General features: G+C 39.7%; 2 protein-coding genes across 5 annotated transcripts; one reads left to right on the top strand and one right to left on the bottom strand.

The window, feature by feature from the left end:
- The first annotated feature begins 191 nt into the window (after positions 1–191).
- nudt22 (nudix (nucleoside diphosphate linked moiety X)-type motif 22) lies at positions 192–13,957 on the top strand. 2 transcript variants are annotated; one of them, XM_057850794.1, is made up of 7 exons: positions 192–327; positions 5,608–5,720; positions 5,802–6,243; positions 10,450–10,563; positions 11,525–11,622; positions 12,632–12,725; positions 12,794–13,957. In XM_057850794.1, the coding sequence occupies exons 2-7, from the start codon at positions 5,635–5,637 to the stop codon at positions 12,899–12,901; spliced, it is 942 nt and encodes a 313-aa protein (XP_057706777.1). In that variant the 5' UTR covers positions 192–327; positions 5,608–5,634; the 3' UTR covers positions 12,902–13,957. The 2 variants fall into 2 exon arrangements, with proteins under 2 accessions (XP_057706777.1, XP_057706779.1); XM_057850796.1 differs by lacking the exon at positions 10,450–10,563.
- si:ch211-107m4.1 (heterogeneous nuclear ribonucleoprotein U-like protein 2) lies at positions 12,078–27,800 on the bottom strand. Of its 3 annotated transcripts, XR_009064859.1 has the most exons (13): positions 27,496–27,800; positions 25,719–26,025; positions 25,504–25,580; positions 23,573–23,815; positions 20,960–21,072; positions 19,436–19,702; positions 19,156–19,278; positions 18,968–19,069; positions 16,975–17,143; positions 16,676–16,906; positions 13,215–13,246; positions 13,025–13,136; positions 12,101–12,748 (listed from the first exon to the last, which is right to left on the bottom strand). XR_009064859.1 is itself a non-coding variant. In XM_057850793.1 (12 exons), the coding sequence occupies exons 1-12, from the start codon at positions 27,665–27,667 to the stop codon at positions 13,080–13,082; spliced, it is 1,866 nt and encodes a 621-aa protein (XP_057706776.1). In that variant the 5' UTR covers positions 27,668–27,800; the 3' UTR covers positions 12,078–13,079. The 3 variants fall into 3 exon arrangements, 2 of the variants coding, with proteins under 2 accessions (XP_057706776.1, XP_057706775.1); XM_057850793.1 differs by having other exon boundaries at positions 12,078–13,136; positions 25,719–25,998; XM_057850792.1 differs by having other exon boundaries at positions 12,100–13,136; positions 27,496–27,799.

Below are 27,800 nucleotides of genomic sequence, written 5' to 3'. Positions count from 1 at the left end.
ACTGTATATATTTATATCCGCATCCCTTGCACGTGCTTGTGACCTATTGATGGACTTGTTCAGGTAAAATGTAAACATATTTATTTTTATATATTTTGGGTTTTTTTTTTCTTCACCGTTGTGACTTGTGTCACGTGTATTTCCCTCAGCCAATGAGCTCTGAAAGCACCTTGGAGAAGCACCGTAAACAGGTTACAATTGTCGTAACTCACCAGTTTGCAAACAAACAGAACCGAGAGAGCAGTCGTTGAGGACATCACATCGAATGATATTCAGTTATCGTTTACGTTTTTAAGAGTTTGGAAATTTCCGCAAAGTGCACTTTTGGTAAGTTTATTATACACTATTACCATTTTATTCTTTTAGAAATTCATGCTGGTTACGGCACCGGACGGTTCAAATATGATCAGAAAAAAAATATTTTAATGGTGTGTTTCAAAAAGTCATTCAAGTCCCTTCCCACTTATAGTGATTACATCTGACAGAGAAAAAAACAAAACAGTATTTGACATAATAGGCCTATGTGATGTGACCAACAAAAAGGATCTTAAACAGAGATGTCAGTCCTCTGAAAAGTGTATTAAATCAACATGCCCTTGGTTCTTCTTTGAGAATTGAGATTATTATTATTTTTAAACTTTATTCTTTGCGATTAGTTACACGACAACATGAAGACGACGTGACGTAGACGTGTCAGCCTTTGGCACAGTTCAGGTGATAAAGCTCCTCAACAACGTAAAGAAGGAAGTGCTTTAACATTCCTGGTGGACAGCAGCTTTGACTATGGACTAGAGTGGACCCACCCAAGCAAATAATATAGTTCCACAAACCATTACTGACTGTGGAAACTTCTCACTGGACTTTGAGCAGTTTGACATTAATGCTTTCAATTTTACTTCCATCTCAAAAGAACCTCAGTGTTAAACAACAAACTTGTGGTTATACAGTATAGGTAAATTTGGTACAACAGGAACATTTAAATTGTAGTAAAAACATAGTTGTAGCAAAAATAATTTGTAGTTGCACAAAATATTATAGTCGTTCCATAAATACCTTGTATGTTAAAAAAAAAAATCTATAGTTGTCGTATAAATAACTTGTGCAGCAAATGTCATTTGTAGAAAGGATAACTTGTAGTTAAAGAAGTCTTGCGCTAAAAGTCACAAATGCTGCTCACTGGTTCGATTTTTTTCCACCAAAGATTATATTAAAAGTGGTATAGAAACGATTCATGCATGTCAGGTTATCAGGTGTCATTCATATAATTATATAATAGTAAATGCTGATAAAACACATTGATTGGCCATAAATGTGCTCTTTGTATCGTGTATCTGACTATGTTGTTTTCCCCTAAATTATAAAAAAAAAAGTACTATGGAAACAGTGAAATCTATAGTTATTGGGTTATAGAAACTACTGTGTTTTTTGTTTCATTATCAGTAACTGACTGGTATTGATTATTTGTAAATACACTGCTGGCCAAAAGTATTGGCAGCCCTGAAATTCTGTCAGATAATGCTCAATTTAAAATTATTGCAATTACAAATGCTTTGGTAGTAACATCTTCATTTATTTTGCTTTCAATGATAAAAAAAACAGAAAAGAGAATGGGGAGGGGGGGGGGGGTTAAATAATTATGATTTTACACAAAAACTCCTAAAATGGGCCGGACAAAAGTATTGGCACCTTCAGCCTAATACTTGGTAGCGCAACCTTTAGACAAAATAACAACTGCTTCTGGTATCCATCAATGAGTTTCTTACAATGCTCTGCTGGAATTTTAGAACATTCTTCTTTGGCCATTTGCTCCAGGTCTCTGATATTTGAAGGGTGCCTTCTCCAAACTGCCATTTACAGATCTCTCCACAGGTGTTCTATGAGATTCAGGTCTGGACTCATTACTGGCCACTTTAGAAGCCTAAAGTTCTTTTTCGCAAACCATTTTCTAGTGCCGTTTGAAGTGTGTTTTGGGTCATTGTCCTGCTGGAAGACCCATGACCTCTGAGGGAGACCCGGCTTTCTCACACCGGGCCCTACATTATGCTGCAAAATTTGTTGGCAGTCTTCAGATGTCATAATGCCATGCACGCGGTCATGCAGTCCAGCGCCAGAGGTAGCAAAGCAACCCCAAAACATCAGGGAACCTCCGCCATGTTTGACTGTGGGGACCTTCTTTTCTTTGAAGGCCTCGTTTTTTTCCCCTGTAAACTTTATGTTGATGCCTTTTACCAAAAAGCTTCACTTTTCTCTCATCTGACCAAAGAACATTCTTCCAAAATAGTTTTTGCTTTCTCAGGTAAGTTTTGGCAAACTCCAACCTGGATTTTGTATGTCTCTGGGTCAAAAGTGGGGTCTTCCTGGGTATCCTACCATAGAGTCCCTTTTCATTCAGACAGATAGTACGGGTTGACATTGTTGTTCCCTCGGACTGCAGGACAGCTTGAACTTGTTTGGATGTTAGTCGAGGTTCTTTATCCACCATCCGCACAATCTTTCGTTGAAATCTCTCGTCAATTTTTCCTTTCTGTCCACATCTAGGGAGGTTAGCCCCAGAGCCATGGGCTTTACACTTATTGATGAGACTGCGCACGGTAGACACAGGAACATTCAGGTCTTTGGAGATGGACTTGTAGCCGTGAGATTGCCCATGCTTCCTCACAATTTTGATTCTCAAGTCCTCAGACAGTTCTTTGGTCTTCTTTTCCCCATGCTCAATGTGGTACACACAAGGACACAGGACAGAGGTTGAGTCAACTTGAATCCATTTTAACTGGCTGCAAGTGTGATTTAGTTATTGCCACCAACTATTATGTGCCACAGGTGGGTAACAGGTGCAGTTAATTACACAAATTAGAGAAGCATCACATTAATTTTTAAAGTGTACCAATACTTTTGTCGGGCCCATTTTTGGAGTTTTGTGTAAAATGATAATGATTTATCTTTTTTTCCATTCTCTTTTTCATTGCAAGCAAAATAAATGAAGATATTACTACCAAAACATTTGTAATTGCAATCATTTTCTGGGAGTGATTGAGCATTATCTGACAGAATTGCAGTGGTGCCAATGCTTTTGGCCAGCAGTGTAGATAATTTTTCCATTAAAAGGTTTCATAGTTTAGTTCCCCCCCCCCCCCCAAATTATTAATTTCATTTGTATATTCATAATAACAACATTATACCCATTTATTTTATGATTTTGAAATTATTATTTCTCATTTACTGTTATTCATCTCTGGGTTTAGGGCTGTATAAATAAACTTTTTGTTTAAGTGAAGGAAAGCACTGTTCAGATGTTTAAGATTGTGGACTGAAATGGATCTGCAGCTATCGATTATTTAAGTAATCGATTAATCTATTGATTAGTTAGTTCGAATACTCGAGTAATCTGATTATCAACATTTAATGCGTTGCAGAATAAATTTTAGGAGATGTAAAACAAAGAAGTGTTTGGGCTTGTAATAATTGTTTTGGCTTGCTAGAAGTGCAGTTTCATACGAACATTAATTGCGAAAACAAAATACTTGAATGTTTCTTCAAACGATGCAGAATTGCACTGTTATTTCACAAGAGCAATAAATGCATTTAAAAATAAAATACCTGAGATTCGCCTCAAACGAAAGAAAAATAAATGAATGAGGAAGCTAGTACAACAAAAGAACAATTGGCTAACTTGCGTAGCAAGGGTCCACTAGCTTAAATGCTATAAAATGCTAACGGGTTTTTTTTCTACAATGCTCTTAACAAATCGTTCAAAAACATATTCCCACCAAGGACAGCTAAATAGACTTCAAAACTAAATAACAAATACAGTGGTACCTCTACATACGAAGTTAAGCCGTTCCAGGACCTTGTTTGTAAGTCGAAATGGTCGTATGTCGAGCAGGATTTTCCCATAGGAATACATTATAATTCCATTAATTCGTTCCACAGCCCAAAAACCTGCACTAAATCCTTAAAAAATACTGCTGGTGCTATTACAAATGGCAATTACACGTAGCAAAACAAATAAATTATAAATCAAAATTGGAATAATGTAATAAAAAGAATAATAATAATTCCTGTAATAGTGTAACGAATAGGGTTCTAATAAGGCGGACGTTTTTTTGTGTACCTGAACGCACCGCGGGGCTCACGTGCCAGAGACAGACCGGTGAGCTTGAGTTTCACTTTCACTTTGAATGTTCTCTTGAGAACACCATCAATTGCGGCAGACAGCAGGCGTTTTGTGTTGAATAAGTTGTAAAAGAAATGATGAAAACGTGGCGAAGCTGGCGATTTCTTTGGAGACAATAAGAATTGTCAGCTTAATTTATAAAGACTGGCGAACGATGGTCGGAGGAGGACCGTGGAGATGTATTGTTGAGCCATTTCACGGATGCCCACCCCACGCTCATATTTTTCTGGCATTTGCATCTTCATTTCGAAGGTAAGCATCAACTTTTTCCTTGTTTCACCACCTGCACCAACCTTTTCTGAAACCTGTGTTGATTTGTCACACAAGAAAATCCGCCGTGCATTCGTCTGCGGTGCTGCCATTGTCGTCGTATTTCGAGCATGTCGTCGGATGTGGAAACAAATGGCGAGTCAAATTTTACGTCGGATGTCGAAAAGTTCGTGTGTCGAAGCGATCGTATGTAGAGGTACCACTGTATAGAAACAATCATACTAGTGCAAACAAAGACTTACCTCGTGAAGGTTTTAACAGCTGGATGTTAGACGACTTATGTCATATTCACAGTTGCCACTAGGGGGCAGTATATCCACCCAAATCAATAAAACTAAATCCAAACTTTCCAAACAAACCTTTACATCGCCACCTTAATTTAACGAATATTTGAAGCAGCAAATCTGAATTGAAGCTTTTTTCTAATCAAATTACTCGAGTTAATCGATTAATCGTTGCACCACTAGACTGAAAATATAGATTCTCACAAATAAATTTTTCTCAATTTTTTTCTTTTTCCTTGTATTGGAAGATTATGCTTGCCTGGTACACCAGACTCACCGCTATTCCAGCTATTTAGTCTTCAGGATACAGAATTCAGCGGATACAATTTCCAGGGCGGAGCAAGCCACAGCAAACAGACAGCGGAGTGGACCAATCAGCGACGGGCAGACGTGACGTTAGGAAAACGACGAGGGCAGGACAAGGGACTTGCGCGCGGAAGTAAACATACGAGGAGAGCGGAGTTTATTCAACATGGCTAGCGCGAGACGGACTGTTGTCAATGACTCGTGTCGATGTGTTTTTGGTAATTTAAAACTGATTTTACCGTGGATTGGAACATATTCTCGGCTCTCCTGTTCACCATCTGTGTTGTTGTGGAGACGACTTCCGACGCGCAAGAGTGACGTTGCTCGTTAAGAACACGCCACGCAAATAAACGAATCCGATTTGTCGATTGATTTTGTACCTGCTCGAGAGGCCGTTAATGGGATGGTTCCCAGACTTTTCTCTCAGTGTTTGAAAAATACAGGGAGAACAGTCTGGCCGTGCCAGGCAAAGATTATGCATCCTGCAACACAAGACTCGAAAAGTTTTTTTTTTTTTTTTTTAGCTTGTTATGTTTCTCAGTAAAATTAAAAAGTGAAATAAATGTCCCTTAGGGGAAAAGTAGCAAGAAGAACTGGACGATGGACCCAGAGGTTTCTTTGCTGCTGCACTGTGCAGCCTGGCGGGGCCTGCGACAATCCCAAGTGGATGTGGAACTCTCTGAAAAGTAGGGTCACCAATCACTAAATGTGCCTTAGCCATGATTTGGGACTTTGAATTTTTAAACAATTAAAACATTATTCCACAGGTATAACTGTCAGATGGATGTAGATCTGCAACGTCACATCGAGGAGGTGTGGACGGCGCGGGTGTCTAAGGAGCCGTGGCTTTTTAATGGCGCCAAATTCCGCCTGCACTCGTTCCACACTGCATCGCCTGCCACTCAAAACCTGGAATTTATACATAGTCAGACCAGAGATGATAAGGAGACCACGCCGTTGCTCACACTGAGGGTGGGCATCACCTCTTACAAGGACTATCTGGGTACTAACTGGTCATCCCGGGCAGCGGAGCTCATCAGACGTGGGGAAGCAGAGTTGGGCAATAGTCAGGCGCTGCTGGCCCAGCCTTTAGGAGTGGGCGCCATTGTGTGCACAGGCGACGGACAGGTGGTGTTCATCAAGAGGAGCCAGGAGGTGGCGGAGGCAGGTGGGAAGCTGGACATTCCAGGAGGGCACCCAGAACCCAAGGTGAAATGGATTGGACGTCTATTGCTCTCAATAGGTGTTTTCAACATCAATTTCCCTCTTTTACTAACTACCACCGCACAGTTAAACTAATGATAACTTTTAAAAAGATGCCTGTCCCTGAAATGTGTAATTCGCTTTTGTTTTATCGTGTTAGTTGAAATAAACGGCTTGATGCAAGCCCCCTGATTTTGTTTTAAAGCATTTGGAAAGGATATCAGAGCAAAACATTTGTTTTTCATTGTTCGCCCCTCTATATCCCATTCCCACATGCTTGAAACATTAAATTGAATAAAACATACTTTTTAAACTCTCTATATTATATATATTATTTATTTATTATTATATTACTATATTATATATTTACACAAAGCTCACGATAACGATCTGATGATATGGGGATACAACGATTATTGATACATTGGTCAGGAAATCATTCTAGGATATTCTACAAACAACTAATAAAAAGAAAAACAAGCTTCTGCTGTGAATTGGAATGAGTTTATCACGAGTAGACGTCCAATCCGATTGAACTGGGAGGGTGGCAGCGAATGATTCGCTGCCATCCCTCCCACTTCAAACGGATTGAACGTCTATGGCTGTCAGTGGCAGCCAATGCCAGGCAATGAGGTAATTTTGGGCCATTTAAAGTCATTTACCTGTTGATTTTCAGTTACTTCCTCTTGGTTTTGGGGTATTTTATGGGTATATGGGTTTATTTTGAGTTACAGAACAGGAAGTGACCTGGGAATCACCCAAACGAATAGGTAGTCACTCAAACTCAACAGAAAATGACCGGTAAATGCCCTAAAATGACCAGCAAGTGACCTGTAAATGCCCTAAAAATGACAGAATGACTGAATGCTCTGGTTTTGAATGAATGACCATTCCTAGTCTAAATGGATTGGGCGTCAAGCACCATCAATGCAGCCTCAGTGTTAACTGAGACACTATTATGGTGGAAGATTTTGGAAGCAACTTGTTTGTTCCTTTTTATTTTTTTAGACATTGACACCTTTTTAAAACGATATCTCGATTCTTGGCAGGAGCATATCGATAACCTTTAGGGATACAAAGTATCACGATATGTCACCGTTTCGATATTTTGTCACACCCCTACTCTATATATATTTACAGTGTGTACCAAAAAATGTATACCAGTACACCCTTTTGCAGCTGATAAGATGACATGTCCACACTTGAACTAGGGCTGGGCGATATGGCCTTAAGTACGTATCACGATAAATTGAGCAGATTTACCTCGATAACGATAAATGACGATAAATTCGCCCAAGCAAACTGTTATATAATTTGAAAATTTGAATCAATGCATGGAATACAAATTAACAGTTTCTCGTTAAATTTATTTACCAGCTTTCAATTTAACAATTGCACATGCAGTCTAAACATTAAGTATTAAAAAAATCTTGTAAACAATAAGAATTCTTGTGTGAACATTTATAACAGCTTGTATGACTTGAAAAATATCATCTCTTGAATTTCATTAAATTCATTCCGCATTGTTATACACTAGATAGTGGCATACGTTTAGATATTTAGAATAGATACAAATACGACACATCCACCCGCCCCCCAGAAATTATACTTAATTAAAAAATAAAATGTTTCACAAACCTTTCCTTTCTTTTATTCAGCTCAATTATTTACATCTTATGATTTTGGAAATCCTTACAGTATGCAATAAATAATATTCCTGTTCCCAAGCACTGTGCTTACTGTACTGTAATTTTTACAAAAAATAAACAATACATAGTTACTCCCTGTCATCTAGGACGAGCCACTTACAAGACTAGCATTGTCGTGTATTACAAATACTGCTTTGAACACATCTTCACAGACAAAAGCAATGACACAGGCTTAAAGAGGTCAACTTTAATTGTGTGAATCACACTTAATGACGACACGATCTCCTGGTTGAAATAGACGACATCCACTTACCGGTAATTCTATTGAAGATATGTAATGCTGAGGCAATTTGTCAACTTTACTTTTAAAAAGAAACGTGCACTGTTTATCCAGTAGATGGGGCTCTTGCAGTGTGTCAAACAGTGATTCAATTTAGGGCAATTGTCTTAAAAGTGGTTCATTGTTTCAGAAAGCCTCGGTTTTTCCATCCCTATCTGGAACCTGTCAAGAGTTTACTTAATGTCGGGTGAAAGTTTGGCGAAGCTAACTTAAGCCCGACTTCATCCCGTTTACTTGTAGCGTTAGCAGCTAGCGTTAGCAGCTAGCGTTAGCCTACCGGGCTTCTGTTTGATTGGCTTCCTGAAAACCATGTGACTCCCAATGTAAGCACACTGTCTGGTTTCTTAAAGGGGAATGAACATAGCCGAACAACACAGAGTCAAAGCGGGATGAAAAGACTATACAGTATTTTCTTCTTTTATTAAATTACCGAATTTACCGACATGGTCAAAATTACGTCGGTCATCGTGAAGAATTTCGGTAACGGTAAATTTTCGGTTTACCGCCCTGCTCTAACTTGAACTACATTTTTATATTTTCAGTAACATTTTAAAATGAATTTCCTTTCTTTGAAGTTTAGTCTTGCTACAATCATTGATTCAATGGGTATAATTTTCAAAAAGTCCATAGACACTTTGGTTACCAGTTGCTCAAGGGTATGCATTTTTTGGACACCCTCTATATACTGTATACTAAATGTTAGTAAAGCAATTGGACACAAGACAACTTACCGTAAACATCTCCGAATCCTATGAACATATTAAATAATATTTTAAAAAATCAACTTCAGTACAGTATAGCATGAGAAGACTATATATTGTTCCTTTCCTGTGGTGGTTTAAACCCTTTTATTTTTGCACTGTTGGAGTTGTAACGTAGACTTCATAATGTATTGACGGGACACGGGGCCGATAAATAGGGGGCCTGCATTGTTGGCGAGGCTGTCAAAGCTGACAGAGTGGAATCACAAAGAGCTTTTTTTGTTGAAAATTATTGTGAATAAATGCTTAAATCCCTGAATTATTTATAGATATGGGCGTAAAACAGTCTCGATTCTTAGTTAAAAGTAGTGCTGCAACGATTAATCGATTAACTCGAGTATTCGATTAGAAAAAAATATTCGAATTAAATTTTATTTATTCGAGTATTCGTTTAGTTGAAGTGGCATTGTAATGGTTTATTTTGAAAATGTTTGCATTTAGTTTTATTGATTGGGGTGGATACACTGCCCTCTGGTCTGCCTCATTTCACATGGCTGAATCCAACTGCTCCCTGTTAAGACTAACGTAAGCTAAGTTTTTGTTTGAGCTAATGTTTTTTTATGCATTCATAATTTAGTTCATAGGCATATTTAGCCGAATCTGAATCATTTGTTAAGAGCATTGTAAAAAAAAAAAAAAAAAAGGTAGCATTTTATAGCATTTAAATAGCAAAAGTCTGCTAGCTTAAGTTAGACAATTGTTCTTTTGTTGTACATAGATCCTCATTTTTTTTTGTAAATAAAATTTGAACTTGAGCTCCGGTATTTTAATTTTTCATGTTACTTAACCGATTACTCGATTATTCGAACTAACTAGTTCATCGATTAATCGACAACTAAAATAATCGATAGCTGCAGCCCTAGTTAAAAGCAAAAAAAACGTGCAGTAAGCATTTATTTTACGTAAATATGTCGAAGTACATTGCTAGTCTGTTAGTGAATATAGCAAGCGGCCGCCTGATGCAATCAGAGCCTTTCCGGTGAAAATTATTGTGAAAAAATGCTTAAATCCCCGAATTCTTTATAGATATGGACGTAAAACAGTCTCGATTCTTGGTTAAAAGCAAAAAAAGTGCAGAAAGCATTTCTTTTACGTAAATATGTCGAACTATAATGCCAATGCCGAAGCAGCTAATTTCTCCCATTGATTTTTTTTTTCACGTTTCAAAATGCATGCATGGCACGAAAAATATAATAATTACCTTGAATCCTCTAATCACTCCTGAGACAATCCTTCCTGTTTGTATGCGGTATAGCTTTCGTACTTTTATCCTAAATCCGGCATTGAATGCTGCATGTGTCGCTGCACCCAACTGCGAATAACTAAAGCGGATTGTGTGATGCCTGGCCCCCTGCTTGAAGGCGTTGCGCAGTGGCAGGCCGAATTGACCCGTCAATACAATTATGAAGTCTATGGTTGTAATAGTATTTGTGTCGTCCTAAAATCATGCTGTTGTCATCAGGCGGTGTGCGAGCGTCTCGGCGAAACAAAAATCGACTTGAACCTGCTGCGGAATAGCCCAAAGGCTGTCGTCGCTGAGTTTTTCTCATCAATTTGCGCTGAGATTAGAGACGAGGTGAGTCTTCTTTCAAGTCTAAACACATGAGAACAAGAGTTGGTCATTCTATATAGCAAATTTCCCAACCCATCTAGAAGGCCCGGCCCTTGGTGACAAGGTGCCCTGAGCAACGTGAAGATCAGAGCCCCGACACGGCCCGCTGGCATTGAGGCCCGGCCCGACCCGGCCCGGCCCGGGCACGATCAATTAACTAGATTTGCAGGCCCGAGCCCGAAAACCCCCCAATTTTTTTTTTTATTTACTGGAGTGACACGAAGAAAAAAAAAACAACGCAGCAGCAATTTATTTATTATTTATGGTTAAGGGTTGGGTTCAGGTTCGGGCACAAGATCTAACCTCTAGTTTATAGGTATATTGAGCCGTTTTTTTGTGGGAATATGTGTCTGAACCATTTGTTAAGAGCATTGTTAAAAAATAAAAATAAAAATTAGCATTTTTATAGCATTTAAGCTAGCGGATTTTTGCTATGTAAGTTAGCCAATTTTTCTTTTGTTGTACACAGATCCTCATTTATTATTTTTTTTATCCCGTTTGGGACTCATCTCAGGTACTTTAATTTTTCATGTTCCTTATCCGATTACTCGAACTAACTAGTTCATCGATTAATCGACTACTAAAATAATCGATAGCTGCAGCCCTACTTTTAATTACTCTTTAAGTCTCCTTAGGCACAGGGTTCACTTACGTATTTTTCCCCATTGTTTGCATGCTATCTGAATTAAAATCTGAAAACCTATAAATGTTTGGGTGGTCTTAGTTACAGCAGACACTGCTTTTTCATCTATGTGATTTCGAAGATCAGATCACATTTGATGGTGATTTTATGCAGAAATGTGACAAATTCCAAGAGGTTTTGGGACTTTTTCATACCACTGAATAACAGCTGTTGGATCCATTTTTACTTCCATGTTCTTATTTTTGCTGACTAACATTTAAAGTAATGCTCAATTGTCTTCAGGTTAACATTCCTCTTAGTTCCCTGGGAGAGCCGATACTGATGGGCGTGGCCTTAAATCACACCAGTGCCGGAAGACCAAGTGCCGAGTTCTACATCAGGTATGCTATCATTTGCAGATACTGCTAGTGTTGCACCGATACTAGTTTGTAGTATTTGCTGTGAATTTAAATGAGTTAATCACTTGTAGACGTCCGATCCATTTGAAGGGGGAGGGTGGCACCGTCAGTGGCAGCCAATGAGTTATGTCTGACTAAACAATTCGGTTCAATTCTGACCAATATAATTACTTTACATTTAACACTAGAAGTCCCAGAGAATTCTTGTACTCCTAATAGTCCCAAGCAATGGCTGATTTGGCCTCTACCCTGGAAAAAACCAGCGGTGGCCAAAATGACCCAAGTGCTTTTGAATTGGCAAGTCGTATCCGACAGACAAGAGCCATTCATATATGGGAATATTAGGAGTATTTGTCTTGGGAAAGGCCGATTCAGCCTTTGTTGGGTTTTCTAGTGTTAAGTGAGTATGCAGTAATTTAGTACTAAAAGAAACACAAATGTAGTTAAAAAACAACAACAACAACAACAACAACAAACCTGGTATCGTGTTATCGGTACTATATTGTCATCAGCTGGTACCACACAGCCAGGTATCAGAATTGGTAGCTAAAAAATGGAATTGGAATTGATACTACATGACTTAGTTGCGGCTGCACAGAAAAGTGAGATATTGGGAATGTCTGACAAGGCTGATAATCCAACTGGATTGGAAAAATATAACTTGAGTCTCAAAAAACTAAAAAAAAAAAAAACTTGTGCAACAAAACTTTATTTTCATACATTACGACTTGGTCTCTCAGTCAAAAAAACTGATGGTGGTTTAAGTGGATGAGAATCAAATGGATTCAATACCTCAGAAAGTGAATGATCATGTAGATGGATATGTGACGCAAGGTAGAATGAGTACCTGAGTTTTTATGTCACAGGGTGAGTTAAGACGTGCTACATGAATATAAATGAAGGATAATGTACCGTAGCTGCAGCTTCAGTCTTTGTGGCTCTCATGAACATTTTGCCCTGAGATTGTGCATTTTTGCCATTGTGTCTTCAGCTGTTCTCTCTCGTCCGACCAAGTCCGAGAATTGTACTGGAAAGGAGGAGCGGAGGCCAGCGAGTCGACGGACATCGTGTTTCTCAGCTGCACAGTAAGAAATTCCGACTTGAAAATCTGCACAAATAGTGCACATTAAAAATGTTTAAAAATTCCAAACAGGAGATGTCACGGCTGGATAAAAGCAGCTCATTTTGGACAGAGCTGTGTCCCTCAGCCAAGGGAGCTGTGCTGCTTTTCCAGACTGTGAAGCCTCAAGTCTCAGTTTAATACTATCAGAGCTTTTCCAGGAGCACTCAAACTCTGATTCATCACTGTACTGTAAAATATTTAAAATACATCTTTTTTTTATTAAAAAAGGGCAGTTTTGTCCTTCAGTATTTCAATACTGACAGGTTGATTGTTTGAAGCTTCAAATGCTTTCCTCCTCGTGTCCACGTCTTCATCATTAGCTCTCGTTGCCACTGCAGTAGTACATGGCTTGGTCATGATAAGGTACATTCCACTGAAACGTAGAATGACATTTAATCAGTTCTGATTGGACTCTCATAAATCTGGTCATGGTAAACTAATCTGTACTCACATGCTGGCTCCAAGACGGCATGTTATTCCAGGCTTGAGGGACGAGAAAACATTATTTGAAATCATAAACAGCACATACAAGTACTAATCAATAATACACGGCCACACTGAAACAATGAAAGTTACGAATTTCACTACGGTTCTATGAATCCCGTATGACCGCCAGAGAATGGTGCTTAAGGGACGAAATAGAACCCAACAGTACACCTTAATAAAAAGAAATATTAGCATATGGCGGAAAACTCAGACAAGACTGAAAAAGCAGTTTCTGCTCTTGCACTCCTCTTTAAAAGAAACTGCTTTATTTTAAGCCAAAACAATTTTTGTGTTTGATAGAACAATATGTCTATTTAGCTGCGACAGCAGATTCATGGTGCGTTACGCCTCCGAACTATTTTTAATTTGCCCGTTTTACCCTGCAAACCCCCGTTTACAGACGTCACGCAACCGTTTTTGTTTCAACCCAGCCATGAAAACAAATAATTATATTTATTATTAAAAATGTCTGTCATTTTTAGCTTAGAATCATTAATTGATGTCTACTATTTTGTTAAAAAAAAAAAAAAAAAAAAACGACTTAAAAAAATTATTCACTCGCATATTTTTAATTTTTAAACAAATTACGTCACAATGAAAAAAATGGCGTAGGTAAAAAAGTCACTAATATTTACCTCATAACTATCGCTAAATTGTATTTTTTTGTTACTGTCGCATTTTCCCTGATGTTAGATGATAATTGAACCAAACAAAGAAAAATTGGGGGGGGGAGTTTAAAAGGATAAATATATGAAAAAGAAAATCTCGACCACTCCCTGATGTCTGCGGTTTCTGCATTGCAGCCCCTGTTATATTACCATGTTTCACCCATAAAATCCCCCAAAATCCAGCTGTGGCCATTCACAGCTGTGTGTGTGATACATGCGACATTGAGTTTTTGGATCGAAACAAGGTAAGTACGCAATAATATCTTGTTAAAATCGTGGCCTCTTTAATTCTGCTCTTGTGTGTTCTCGCCTCAAATTTGGGTTTTGCTGTTTAAATTTTTTTTTTTTTTTAAATGCCTTCCTGTTCAAAGTTTTTGTTCCCCCAGAAAAGAGATTTTAAGCTTTCCAATGATGTATCACACATGCATTTCGAACAATTTTGAAAGTTGGCTAAATTCGGGGTCTCAGAGCGGAACTTCAAGTCACCTGAGTGTTTTCCGCCATATATATATATAATATATATATATAATATATATATATATTATAAATGGTTTTTAAGCCCTTCAAATGTAATAATAATATTTTAAACAAGCATAAAGTAGAAAAATGCTTGTCTTCATGAAATGCTTCATTGAGTGAGTCCACTCAAATCCGCTCAAGCTGCTCACTTACACACAATGAGTTGCTTAAGTCATAGTGCCTGTAATTTTGCTTTAAAGTGCTCTCACCTCCTGATAGGGTTTTGCTTTTTAAAAAACGTTTGTTTTTTTTTCAAAAAATGCCCCTCTGTCCAACATTATTCTTCCCCCAGAAAATTGAGATTTTAAGCTTTCTAATGATGTATCACACATGCATATCAGACAATTTTGAAATTTGGCCAAATTGGGGGTCTCAGAGCAGAACTTCAAGTCACCTGAGTGTTTTCCGCCATATATAAAGAGCCATTCAATAAATAACCCAAAATTGAATGTTAGTCAAAGAAACGAGTGTTGCACCAATACCAATACTATTGTCAGTACCGGTATGGCACTAAAATGACATCATCAGTATCTGCGAGTACCGAGAACTAAAGTGCTGATGCTGTGCAATATGTATTTTTCAAGATGTCGTTCATTCCAACCGCTGGTTGCCCTACCCAAGATGGCGGCAAGTTACGCATGCCACCGTCAACAAGGAAGCAGTTGTCACCTCATCAATTAGTTCATCACCAGTCAACATGCAATTCATCTGAACTGGGACTGTTGGTAGCGGTGTTATTTTCATCAACAATGACGATATTTTGTCGATGAACAATATTTTCATGAAGATGACGAGCCTGGGAGACTAGAACATAACGAGATGAATGCCAGTTTTTGTCTCACGAAACAAAAATGCGACAAAATAGCATGCGTTAGCATTAGCGTAAACTTTTGCGTGGCAATAATCTTAAATGCTTAGCTTCTTTTTACATTTTCTGTAGCTTCTAGGTGGTTTAATTGAAGATAATGTACTGTTTTTCCTTCTGAGTGTGTATTATCATCACGAAGGTGTTGTCCTTGTAGATGCTACAATATGTGCTCGTGTCTATGTTCATTTGAAATTGTTGGAACCCTTTATGTTTTTAACTAAATCTTTAGAATTTTACAAACGAAATCAATTTGAGTAACTGCTGACTAAAACTAGACGAAATATGAGATTTTGGCGACTAATACTAGATGAAGACGAAAACATTTTGAAATGATTGAAGTACTGTAGTACTAAAACTAATAGGTATTTTTTGTCTAAAAGATTAAGACAAAAATGAAAAGGGCTGCCAAAAACAACAACGCTTGGTAGTGAATGAACAAACCTTTATTCGCTGCCACCCTTCCACTTCAAACGGATTGGACGTCTAGTGCCGTCAATGGCAGCCAATGAGTTAAGGAATGTCTGACCAAGGATTGATAGCAATGACTTTACGTTCACGTGAGTATGCAGTACAGTGATCCCTCGTTTTTCGCGGTTGATGGGGAGCAGAACCCGCCGCGATAAGTGAAAAACGACGTAGCCCAACACCAAAAAAAAGCATTGGAGAGAGATACATATAAGACATGTTTTTTTCACTTTTTTTCCTCTAAAGTATAGTAAAAAAATATATACATATTTTAATAAATGTTTTTCAAGCACTTCAAATTTAACAATTATGATAAGTTTTAAACATGTTACTGTCCCACCAAACTATTTTTAATCAACAATAAGCGGCATGGAAAATGAATGAATAAAGTAGTAGAAAAACGCTTGGCTTTATTAAATGGTTGATTGAGTCTACTCAAATCCGCTCGAGCTGCTTACTTACACACAATGAGTTGCCACAGCAACTGTTTAACAAGTTAAACTATGATTGACGCATGCGGCACTTTTGAAGTTCGTGACTTTGGCAAGATCAAACACATTCATCTGTCAATCATCGTTAACTTTAATAAGCAACTCCAGTGCATGTGCACGGCCTGCCTGACAAACAGAGCAGGGAGAGGGCGCGAGAGTGAGACTACGCAATCGGTCCGGGACAGCTCATCTGAAAAACCCCGCGATGGACTGAGGGCAGAAAGTTTGACGTGCGAAGTAGCGAGTGATCACTTTAATTTAGTGTTAAAATAAATTGTATATAAAAAAAAAAAAAAAACGTCGGATCGGTACAGTATCAGCTTCTGCAGATACTACAAAGCAGATGTTGGAATCAGTATCAGGAGCCAAAAAATGGTATCAGTGCAACACTAAAAGTGACCTAAACAATACATACCCATGATTTGGCTTCCCAAGTGAGGAGGAGGAGGTATTGGAGGCCAATGCGGATATGGCCTTTTCTTAGCCAGATATTTCTTGGGTTTCTCCGGTTTGGTAACAGGCGGTAGCAGTCGGCGGGCCTCGTCTTTATACTCCCGCAACAGCATCTGCGCTGCTTCCTGCTCCAGCTCTACGTAACGCAACTCGTCCAAAACATCAGCCAGCTGCTCGGGAAGACTGCAGCTGACTGGAAGGCAGGAGCAATCACATTTAATCGAAGCCACTTAGGCAAAACAACCGTGAATGGGGTGCCACCTTGGAGTTTGAGCAGCGCAATCTCTGGAATGATCTCGCCAGCCTCGCGTTGCTGTGACAGTCGTCTTTTCCACTCGTCCGCCGTGGGGAAAAGCACCACTGCCATGCGTCGCCCGAAGCTGGAGAACAGCTGCAGCTTGTATTGCTGTGCAGAGAAGTGGGTGTTGCACTGGAAACAAATAGAACATGGTTTTGACATTGCTAAAACAATAGAAAATACAGTACAGTGGTACCTCGACATACGATCTTTTCGACATCCGACGTAAAATTTGACTCGCCATTTGTTTCTACATCCGACAATACGACGACATGACAGTACCGCGGACGGACACACGGCAAATTTTCTTGTGAGAGAAATCAACACAGATTTCAAAAAGGTTTATAGACCCTACCCATGTGACGTCACAACTCCGCCCTCCTGACTGGTGCCGCCCAATTGTCCGTCAACACATCGTGTTTGCCTGTTACGGCTACGTACATTCCTCCTATTTACGGCGTGTTTTTCTGCTCGTTAACATTAATAATCAAAATGGTGAAGGCGTGTGTGGCGGTCGGTTGCAATAACAGAGAAGATAGATGGAGAGACTTGAAGTTCTACCGGATTCCGAGAGACCCGGAGAGGAGAGAGCGAGATGGGCTGCTGCAATTCGACGAGAAAACTGGGCTCCAAACGATTACCACAGATTATGTAGTAGTCATTTTGTATCTGGTAAGATGCATTTAATATATATTTAGAGGGTTTTGGGCTGACAACCACAATTGAGATCATTGCTAGGCTAATCGCCGACAACATACACGTATGTATGTAGTGAGAGTGCTATCGCTAAACCATATAAACATTAAAAGCCCTAGCTCCATTGACAAATGACATGAAATACATTCGACTTGACAGTGGATGTTAGCAAGAACAAAAGATTTTGAATTGAAAATTTCGTAACTCACCTTTCCAAGCACAAGATAAGATTCCTGCCGAATTTTCGTGGACGAGGACCTGTTTCACCCAACCAGCAACGAAGTATTTATAAGCCTCCAAGCTCTTAAAGTTTTTCAGGCTGATTTTCAGGCTTTAAAGGCTGATTTTGTGTGGACAAGATAGTTGTACATATCAGGGTAGCTAGCAGATGTCAGGCAAATACGGCGGAGACAGCGGGTCGAAAAACATCGATTTAGGCATCAAATATGGATCTGGCGAATGGATAAACTGAAGCTTTTCCACATAACGCCTTTTATGCAACGCATCAAGTGAGTTTACGGCATCCAAAAGCACCGGGTCTTCCATGAAATGCATTATAAATTGCTCGATCAATTGAGACCATTAATAATACAGACACAAAATGACGGACAAGGGGGCGGAACAATACAGCGATCACGTGATTTTGTGACGTCGGTGGGTAGGGTCTATACAGATGGTCAACCAAGGAAAAAGGTGACACTTACCATCGATCACCGTTCGCCAGTCTTTATAAGTTAAGATGACAATTATTATTGTGGTAACATCGCCAAAGAAATCGCCAGTTGCGTCAGGTTTTTATCATTTATTACAGAACTTATCCAACACAAAACGCCTCCTGACCGCCAAAGTTGACGGTGTTCTCAAGAAAACATTGAAAGCGAAAGTAAACTCTCAGCCGCTCCGCTCCCTCTGTGTCATGTCAGCCACGCGGTGCGTTCAGGTACAGAAAAAAAGGTCCGTCACATTAGATCCCGATTCATTACAGGAATTATTATTATTATTCTTCCGATTTTTATTTCTAATTTATTTGTTTTGCTATGTGTAATTGCTATTCATAATAGTACCAGCAGTATTTATTAAGGATTTAGTGTAGGTTTTTGGGCTGTGGAACGAATTAATGGGATTATAATGCATTCTTATGGGAAAATCCTGCTCGACATACGACCATTTCGACTTAAAAACAAGGTCCTGGAACGAATTACCTTCGTATGTGGAGGTATCGCTGTATTTTACTGTACCGTAGCCTTTTTTAAGTGTTACCTGGTCCAGGATGTAGTTGCCTGGCGTCTGAGCGGCCATTTTGATAAGCTCAGTCAGACACTGGGCAGCTTGCTGCAGCCGCTGCTCCCTCGCGCCCCCGCCCTAAAAGGTGCCGTCATACGCACGTTTGAGTCATGTGGATGTCACAAGCAGTGGGTGGATGATCTACTGGATGCTTTTGGACTGACCATCATGCATGCAAGTAGCACCTCGGTGCCCAACAGCTTGTAGTTTTTCTCTGGATGCTGGCGTATGTGAGCTCGGGCCCAGTGGCTCTTACCAGAACCGGGGAGACCCACCATTAAAATCATCTATAGACACAAACAGAAATACAATAACTGTAACCTGATCCGTTCACATGATGGGAAAACAGGCATTTCAGAGGATTTGAATCAGGTTAAAAAGATCACGTACGAGGCTTCAGGACATGGGAAGAAGCTTTTCTCTGAGCCACTACTAGAAACTCACCTCACTCTGCGCTATGGAGCTCGGTGCAGATGTGTTGCGACATCTCAGCCCGGCGGGGAGTGCCGCCAGTTGGGTGAAACCAGGAGGAACGGGATACCAGGGGAGATCCGTGGGGTCCAATAGGAAGCGCACCACGCAACTCTTACACAACACGTGAGGGAAAAGAGCACGGCCTCGTAGTTTGGATGCCTCCAGGGAAAAGGCCACGCCAATAAAACGGCCATTTTTGTGGAAGGAGAGCTGAACGTCGCCTTTCGTGGAGAAAGACTGCAGGACGACAATAATGAACTCAATAGCTGAATTGACGGCACTAGACGTCCAAAACGGATTGGACATCCAGCGCTGTAAATGGCACTTAAACATGAGCCCTCACAGCCAGTCTTCCTGGTTTAAATTACCATAATTTTCGGAATATAAGGGACCTATAATATGTACTGTTCTGGCTTTACAGTTTACACACTTGTATGGGAAATCAGTTGACCATTTGCGGGGCATTGCTCCCACCTGCTGGTCAGAATAATTCACTGCATCTATTTTTTGTTACAGTAGTTTGGTTCAATCACTTACACATTGCGGTGTCTAGCGGTAGCGGTTGACAGTCGTGAATGCTTTCTGTTACGTTTCCGCCTCGGAAATATACGTAAGTATTTTATGTTTACTATAACATATGGATGTGCAATATACGTTTACTTCTGTGGTGAAGGGTCATATGTACAGAACTTCATAAGTTGTGTTATAGAAGCCAGCCAATGCTTCAGTAGCTCAAGCTAGTGTGCAATGCTATACATATAATAGTAGTGTATATAAGTGTATTTTGCAGTTTGTTGCTTATTGAGTATTGAATACGTGTATTTTTCTGTTGTACTTTCACAATATTAAGATGAGTGTCTTCCCATAAAAACAAGAAAAGACCAAGCCTTGTGGTTTATGGAAGTGCATTCATTCTTAGCTGGCTGTCGGGCAGTGCAGAATTGAAACGCACTGTTTTGTTCATGTCATTATAAAAAATCTGGTGAGATCAAAGGCAAATCTATGTTGAATCCACCACTAGTTTTTTTAAAACCTCCAGGTGTTAAAAACTCAGGTTATACATTAAAAAAATTATATATTTATTATCGGTTATCGATATCGGTATCAGCTTGGAGGAGCAACAAGTTATCGATATCGGTTTTAAAAAATGGATATCGTGCACCCCTAATAATTATATTTAAAAAATAATGATTTAAAATTATAATAGATAATAATAATGGGTAATACATATACAGTAAATTGTTTAAATGACCAAAAATAATCCTTGCCCTATAAAGGGTTCAAGATTTTAAGTGGCTAACACCAATGTTGCTAACAAAGAGAACTTTACAAAAGAGAATCAGTGTCGTCAATTTGCCACTTGGTCACTGTATTATTACCAAAAGCTAATAACAATTTTACCTCATCTCTCTAAATGAAGTGGTGAGATTTTACTTTTTGAAACAGGCATTTTAAAAAAGTTCACTGGCGTGTAACTAGTCAAGTTACACTCACGGCATAGCATCCAATGATGTCCCCTTCGCAAAACGGCTCCCCGAACTCTTCTTCTTTCCCGCACGTCACTTTTCTAGCACGTCTATCATAGGCGAAAGAAAATTCTTCTTGTCCTGAAAGTCCAAAAAAGGAATCATTAAACAAACAACATGTCATTTCCTCTCTGAAGGAACTCAAGTGCATTATACTAAGACAAGGCATACTGTGGGAGAGGTTACAGTACATGTAAATTAAGGGTGTGCCAAAAAAATCGATTATTAGATGCATCGCGATTCGATTACGATTCATAAATGTTCAAAAACGATTATTTTTCCCAAATAACTTTATGACAGCCGCTAGTAGCGGAACGAAATTCAAGACACGTCTGCCGCCTGGACACCTTAAATGGACGCACGCACGCACAACGTTATGATAGATGCAGCTGTTTACTGAGCGAAAGATTTACTCCTTTTCAAAAGACCTAAAAATGAATTTGTGGATGAGACAGGGAGGGGACCCGGCGGTCGCTCTTCTGTGCGCAAGCTATAATTTAGAGCAAGAGGGGAAGAGAGATAGTTCGTTGCCCCTTGCCTTTCTGTTGTCCAGCAGGAGGTTCAAGTCGTGTTAATTGAAAATTGTACCGAGTGTGTTGCTAGGTCCTGTGTGCGTTTATAAGAGGCGAGTACACAAACCCTGTTGTACTGTTTAGCCTTTATTGCTGTTGTTTTTTTTAGATGTTACTAGTTAGCGCTGAGCGCTATGCTAATTAGCGACTTCGCTAACATGTATTTCCATGTCAAGTTGTGCGTTGTTTGGTAGGTGTACAAAAGTTATTCCAGATGCAGAACGTTTAAAACCAGGATTAAGTACAGCGGTAATACTACAAACATGCAAAATAGTACAGAAATCTGTGAAAACAAAGTATATTGGTTATGGCCTTATCTCTTATGACACTCTTTGTTTCCAGAAAATGTGGAATTCATTCCACCAGTGTAAATTTTATTGTATTGTTGGGATAAATAAGTACTGCCTTTGAAGCTTTTTGTTGTATGGGTATGTTTCCATCATTCCTGTTGAATCATTAGGATATTTTAAATAAATAATGGACATAAATTTGTTTGGCAACTTTATTAATTAGTAATGTATGATGCATCGATAGTAGTGATAATGGTGTTAATCATCACTACCGTGATCACTGTTCAATAATTGAATCGTAGCGCCCTGAATCGTAATCGAATCGAATCGTGGGGTTGGTGTTGGTGTTATACTTATAAAGCGCTTTTCCGCCTAAGATGGCACAACCCTAATGTAAACCTGCCTGTACAACAGCAGTGGCTCTTAACCTGGGTTTGATCGAACCCCAGGGGTTCGGTGAGTAAGTCTAAGGGGTGAAGTAAGACACACAGGATCCAATTTTCAGACTGACCAAAGTCAAAGTTTCATTTTAGACTAGGTTTTGGACTGGTTTTCTTCCAATTTACAAGTTTTATTTCATTTCTTTCAACAGGTAGTCCTCAATCTAATTATAAGAGAAACTGGTTTGCTCAGTGGAAGGTTGACTAGCACTTGGCATGTGGAAGTATAACAGACCTGCAGGCAGCATGGACTGTGCAGATATTGGGAATTTATTATTATTATTTATTTATTTATTTATTTTCCACATAATTTTCCTTCCATCCATCCATTTTTTCCCGATTATCCGAGGTCGGGTCGCGAGGGCTGCAGCTTCAGCAGAGATGCCCAGACTTCCCTCTTCCCAGCCACTTCATCCAGCTCTTCTTGGAGGATCCCAAGGTGTTCCCAGGCCAGCCAGGGGACATAATCTCCCCAGCATGTCCTGGGTCGGCCCTGCGGACTCCTCCCAGTGGGACATGCCTGGAACACCTCACCAGGGAGGCATCCGATGAACGAGCCACCTCATCGGGCTCCTCTCAATGCTGAGGAACAACAGCTCTACTACAAGGCCCTCCCGGATGACTGAGCTTCTCACCTTATCTCTAAGGGAAAGCCCGGACACCATACAGAGGAAACTCAGTTCAGCCGCTTATATCCGGGATCTTGTTCTTTCGGTCATGACCCACAGCTCGTGACCATAGGAATGTAGATCGCCCGGTAAATTTTATGCCATGAAAATAGTATGTGATGCATGGGTGTCCAAATAAAATGAGAATATACAGTAAACATGAAAACGAAGAACAGGAACAGTTTAAATGAGTTTCGTTTCATTTTCAGCATAAAAATGAAACGCGAAAGTCAACATTATTTGAACGGGAATTCACTTAAATATTAGCTTGTTTGCTTAGCTATATCGGTTATGAATTGAAAAAAATTGCTTTTTTATTAACTTTCAAAGGGTTTGGTGAATACACATGTGAAACTAGTAGGGTTCGATAACTTTGGCAAGGTTAAAAACCACTGCTCTTCAGTATTGAATTATTCCAGGAAATATGATGCCTTAGAAACGTGTTTCATTTTGGAAGAAAGCATTTTTCTTCAATATAATCAACATTAAATTAATCAAGACTAAACATTGTAATGTGAGTAAAGGGCACACTTTTGAACATCAGCATAGATTATTTTTGAGTGATAAAACTAAAAATGAATTTGACAAAATGTCTGACAATATAAGCTTACCTAGCATGAGGGAAGTTTGGGCAGCGGACCAGCCTATTCTCATCCCGTAAGTCTGGTCGCCTTGCGAGGCATCTGGCTGTGAGATCGACAGCCTCCTCTCTAGCCTCACCTGGAAGCCCACCCGACCTTGTGAGACCCCGTGCGAGAGTCTGCATCCGGACCAAAGCAGGGGAAATTTGACCCAAAATCGCGGCTGGCCGCAGGCGCCGTCCGAATCCACCTCAAAGTGTAGGTGACTGTCATCTACAGCGGGGCAAATAAGTATTTAGTCAACCACTAATTGTGCAAGTTCTCCCACTTGAAAATATTAGAGAGGCCTGTAAATGTCAACATGGGTAAACCTCAACCATGAGAGACAGAATGTGGAAAAAAAAACCCACAGAAACTCACATTGTTTGATTTTTAAAGAATTTATTTGCAAATCATGGTGGAAAATAAGTATTTGGTAAATACCAAAAGATTGTCTTAATACATTGTTATTTACCCTTTGTTGGCAATAACGGAGGCCAACGTTTTCTGTAACACTTCACAAGCTTTTCACACACTGTTGCTGGTATTTTGGCCCATTCCTCCATGCAGATCTCCTCTAGAGCAGTAATGTTTTGGGGCTGTCGTTGGGCAACTCGGACTTTCAACTCCCTCCACATATTTTATATGGGGTTCAGATCTGGAGACTGGCTAGGCCACTCCAGGACCTTAAAATGCTTCTTACGAAGCCACTCCTTTGTTGCCCTGGCTGTGTGTTTGGGATCATTGTCATGCTGAAAGACCCAGCCACGTCTCATTTTCAATGCCCTTGCTGATGGAAGGAGATTTTCCCTCAAAATCTCTCGATACATGGCCCCATTCATTCTTTCCTTTACACAGGTCAGTCATCCTGGTCCCTTTGCAGAAAAACAACCCCAAAGCATGATGTTTCCAACCCCATGCTTCACAGCGGGCATGGTGTTCTTCGGATGCAATTCAGTATTCTTTCTCCTCCAAACACGAGAACCTGTGTTTCTACCAAAAGTTCTATTTTGGTTTCATCTGACCATAACACATTCTCCCAGTCCTCTTCTGGATCATCCAAATTCTCTTTAGCGAACCGCAGATGGGCCTGGACGTGTACTTTCTTCAACAGGGGAACAAGTCAGGCAGTGCAGGATTTGAGTCCCTGGCGGCGCACTGATAGTAGCCTTTGTTACTGTGGTCCCAGCTCTCTCTAGGTCATTCACTAGGTCCCCCCGTGTGGTTCTGGGATTTTTGCTCACCGTTCTTGTTATCATTTTCACGCCACGGGGTGAGATCGTGCATGGAGCCCCAGATTAAGGGAGATTATCAGTGGTCTTGTATGTCTTCCATTTTCTAATAATTTCTCCCACAGTTGATTTCTTTACACCAAGTGTTTTACCTATTGCAGATTCAGTCTTCCCAGCCTGGTGCAGGTCTACGAATTCGTCTCTGGTGTCCTTCGACAGCTCTTTGGTCTTGGCCATAGTGGATTTTGGAGTGTGACTGACTGAGATTGTGGACAAGTGTCTTTTATACCGGTAATAAGTTAAAACAGGTGCCATTAATACCGGTAACGAGTGGAGCCTCGTTAGAAGAAGTTAGACCTCTTTGACAGCCGGAAATCTTCTATAAAATCTTCTATTCTACAAAAATCAAACAATGTGATTTTCTGTTTTTTTTTCTCCCCACATTCTGTCTCTCATGGTTGAGGTTTACCCATGTTGACAATTACAAGCCTCTCTAATCTTTTCAAGTAGGAGAACTTACACAATTGGTGGTTGACTAAATACTTATTTGCCCCACTGTAAGTGCAAATACAATATGATAACAGTTAAAGCAGTGCTTTGCAATTATTTTCTGTTGAGAAGTTATTTGAGAAGTACTGAGTAAAAGTAAATAATAAGTCAGGCGATGAAAAAATGTGTTCGGGTACTCACATGAATGCAGTTTGATTATATCTCCGTAATCTGCATCAACCTCCTCTTTCTTTGGTGGAGCTTTTGGTGGTTTAGCTCTAGTGGACAATAACATTTTTATTGAAATTAGCTTTGTAAAAAAAAAAAAAAAAAAAGATTTTTGACGATCAAAACCAGAATCAATGAACTACAACACAGTCATGGCAAGCACCAATGATGCGCTTCTTCTCAATTACCTTTTATATCGAATCTCTTCTTTAAACTCGTAGAACGCTCGACCTCGTTCCTCCTCTGCCGCCGGCTGCTCCAGCTCATTCTTCTCGACTTGACATACTGGAGTGTCAGGAAGTACTTCAGCTTCAGTCTGCGTGGCGGAGTCGTGGAACTCTTGGGCCAGGTCCGTCTGTCCGTTCATTGTGGTCGCACCGGGTATTTCCACCACGGTAGAGCATGGAGATAAAGAGGAAATGGGGGCCACCTCCACTTCCAGAGTCTGGGTTGTATTCGTGGGCACCACTGGGGAAGAGGGAGGAACTGGATGTGCTGTAATTATATTATTTAGGGAAGAGAGGTGTTGGCTGTCACATTTTTCACTAAAATCTTCCTGTCAATATTGGGGGTGTGACAAAATATTTAAATGGTGATATATCGTGATAGTGCTGCAACGATTAATCAATTAACTCGAGTATTCCATTAGAAAAAAAAGATTCGAATTAAATTTTGCTGCTTCGAGTATTGGTTTAATTAAAGTGGCGTTATAATGGTTAATTTGAAAGTGTTTGCATTTAGTTTTATTGATTTGGATGGATACACTGCCCTCTATTCTGCCTCATTACACATGGCTGAATCCAGCTGCTCCATGTTAAGACCAACATAAGCCAAGTTTTTGTTTGAGCTAATGATTTTTTAAAGCATTCATTATTTGATTTATAGGAATACGTCTCTGAACCATTTGTTAAGAGCATTGTAAAAAAAAAAAAGTTCACGTTGTATAGCATTTAAGCTAGCATAGTTTTGCTATGTAAGTTAAGCAATTGTTCTTTTGTTGTATATAGATCTTTATTTATTTATTTCTTATTCCTTATCTGATTAATCGATTATTCGAACGAACTATTTATCGATTAATCATCTACTAAAATAATCAATAGCTGCAGCCCTATAGCGTGATATTTTGCATCCCAAAAGGTTTATCGATACGCTCATGCCAAGAATCAAGATATCGTTTTAAAAAGGTGTCAATGTTGAAAAAAAGGACCAACAAGTTGCCACCAAAATCTTCCACCATAATAGTGTCTTGGTTAACTCTATGGCTGCCATAAAGGGCGCTTGACGCCCAATCCATTAAGACTAGGAAGGGCAAATGAACAGTCGTTCATTCGAAACCAGAGCATTCACAGTCATTCTTTCCAATTTTTGAGGCATTTACCGGTCACTTTCTGTTGCGTTTGAGTCACTTCCTGTTCTGTAACCCAAAATTAAAAATGACCTTTTGCCTGGCATTGGCTTCCGCTGACGGCCATGGAAGTGGGAAGGGCCTGTTTGAAGAGGGAGGGGTTAATTTGCTGCTAAACTCCCAGTTCAAATGGATTTGACGACAACTAATGATAAACCTACAGCAGAAGGAAGAAGATAGTTAGTTTTTCTGTTTATCACTTGTTTTGTAGAATGATTTCCTGACCAGTGTATCGATATTGTGAGCTTTGAACCGCAAATCGTATCGTATTGTGAGGTAACGGGGTTTCCACCCATAGGAATATTTTTTCATTTGAGGTAAGGTTAATATCCTGGCTTGAATTTGGCATCTTTTTCAAATTTTTCTTTTAACAGTGATTTCTTATCAATCTTAGACTGCCTGGCACTTTGTGACAATTATCCCCGTTCAAAACTGTAGCTTTGTCCTCACACCTATGAATCTACTGTGAAAACCCATAAAAAGATTTTAATTGACCCTTAAAGAGTAAGTAAGCCGGTTAACCACTCAGTGGTTAGGTTAGTCCATCACATCATTATTACCTTGTCGCTGACTGTCCTGTTTATGCGTGTTCCCTTGTTGGCTGCCGTCATCCAGAAATGACCACAACCGCTCTACAAGGTCTCCCTTGAGCCCCCGACTGTCCAAACCGGCTTCTTCAAGCCTCAACCGAAGCTCAGCCACTTTTAACTTCTTAATTTCTGATAGCTTCATTGTCGCCGATGAAAAGAATTTAATCAAACAAAATTGTAAATTGGTGTGGTTGCAGCCTTCACACCAAAACAAAGGTTCAATATGGAGCACCGGCTTCTGATTGGCTGACCCAGGCAGGCCATACTTCCTCGTC

The sequence above is a fragment of the Corythoichthys intestinalis genome, chromosome 11 (assembly GCF_030265065.1).
Source record: "Corythoichthys intestinalis isolate RoL2023-P3 chromosome 11, ASM3026506v1, whole genome shotgun sequence".
Lineage (NCBI taxonomy): Eukaryota > Metazoa > Chordata > Actinopteri > Syngnathiformes > Syngnathidae > Corythoichthys > Corythoichthys intestinalis.
The sequence above is the reverse complement of the archived record's forward strand: the minus strand, read 5'-3'. Positions and strand labels throughout refer to the sequence as shown.

Coding starts and splice junctions, on each gene's coding strand:
- si:ch211-107m4.1 (XM_057850792.1), bottom strand. CDS start 27,667: ATGAAGCTATCAGAAATTAAGAAGTTAAAAGTGGCTGAGCTTCGGTTG. Junction 23,816..25,503: donor TATAATCAAACTGCATTCAT/GTGAGTACCCGA, acceptor GCCCCGCTGTAG/ATGACAGTCACCTACACTTT. Junction 13,137..13,214: donor TGCCGTCTTGGAGCCAGCAT/GTGAGTACAGAT, acceptor TCTACGTTTCAG/TGGAATGTACCTTATCATGA.
- nudt22 (XM_057850794.1), top strand. CDS start 5,635: ATGGACCCAGAGGTTTCTTTGCTGCTGCACTGTGCAGCCTGGCGGGGC. Junction 11,623..12,631: donor AGTGCCGAGTTCTACATCAG/GTATGCTATCAT, acceptor TTGTGTCTTCAG/CTGTTCTCTCTCGTCCGACC. Junction 12,726..12,793: donor TCGTGTTTCTCAGCTGCACA/GTAAGAAATTCC, acceptor AATTCCAAACAG/GAGATGTCACGGCTGGATAA.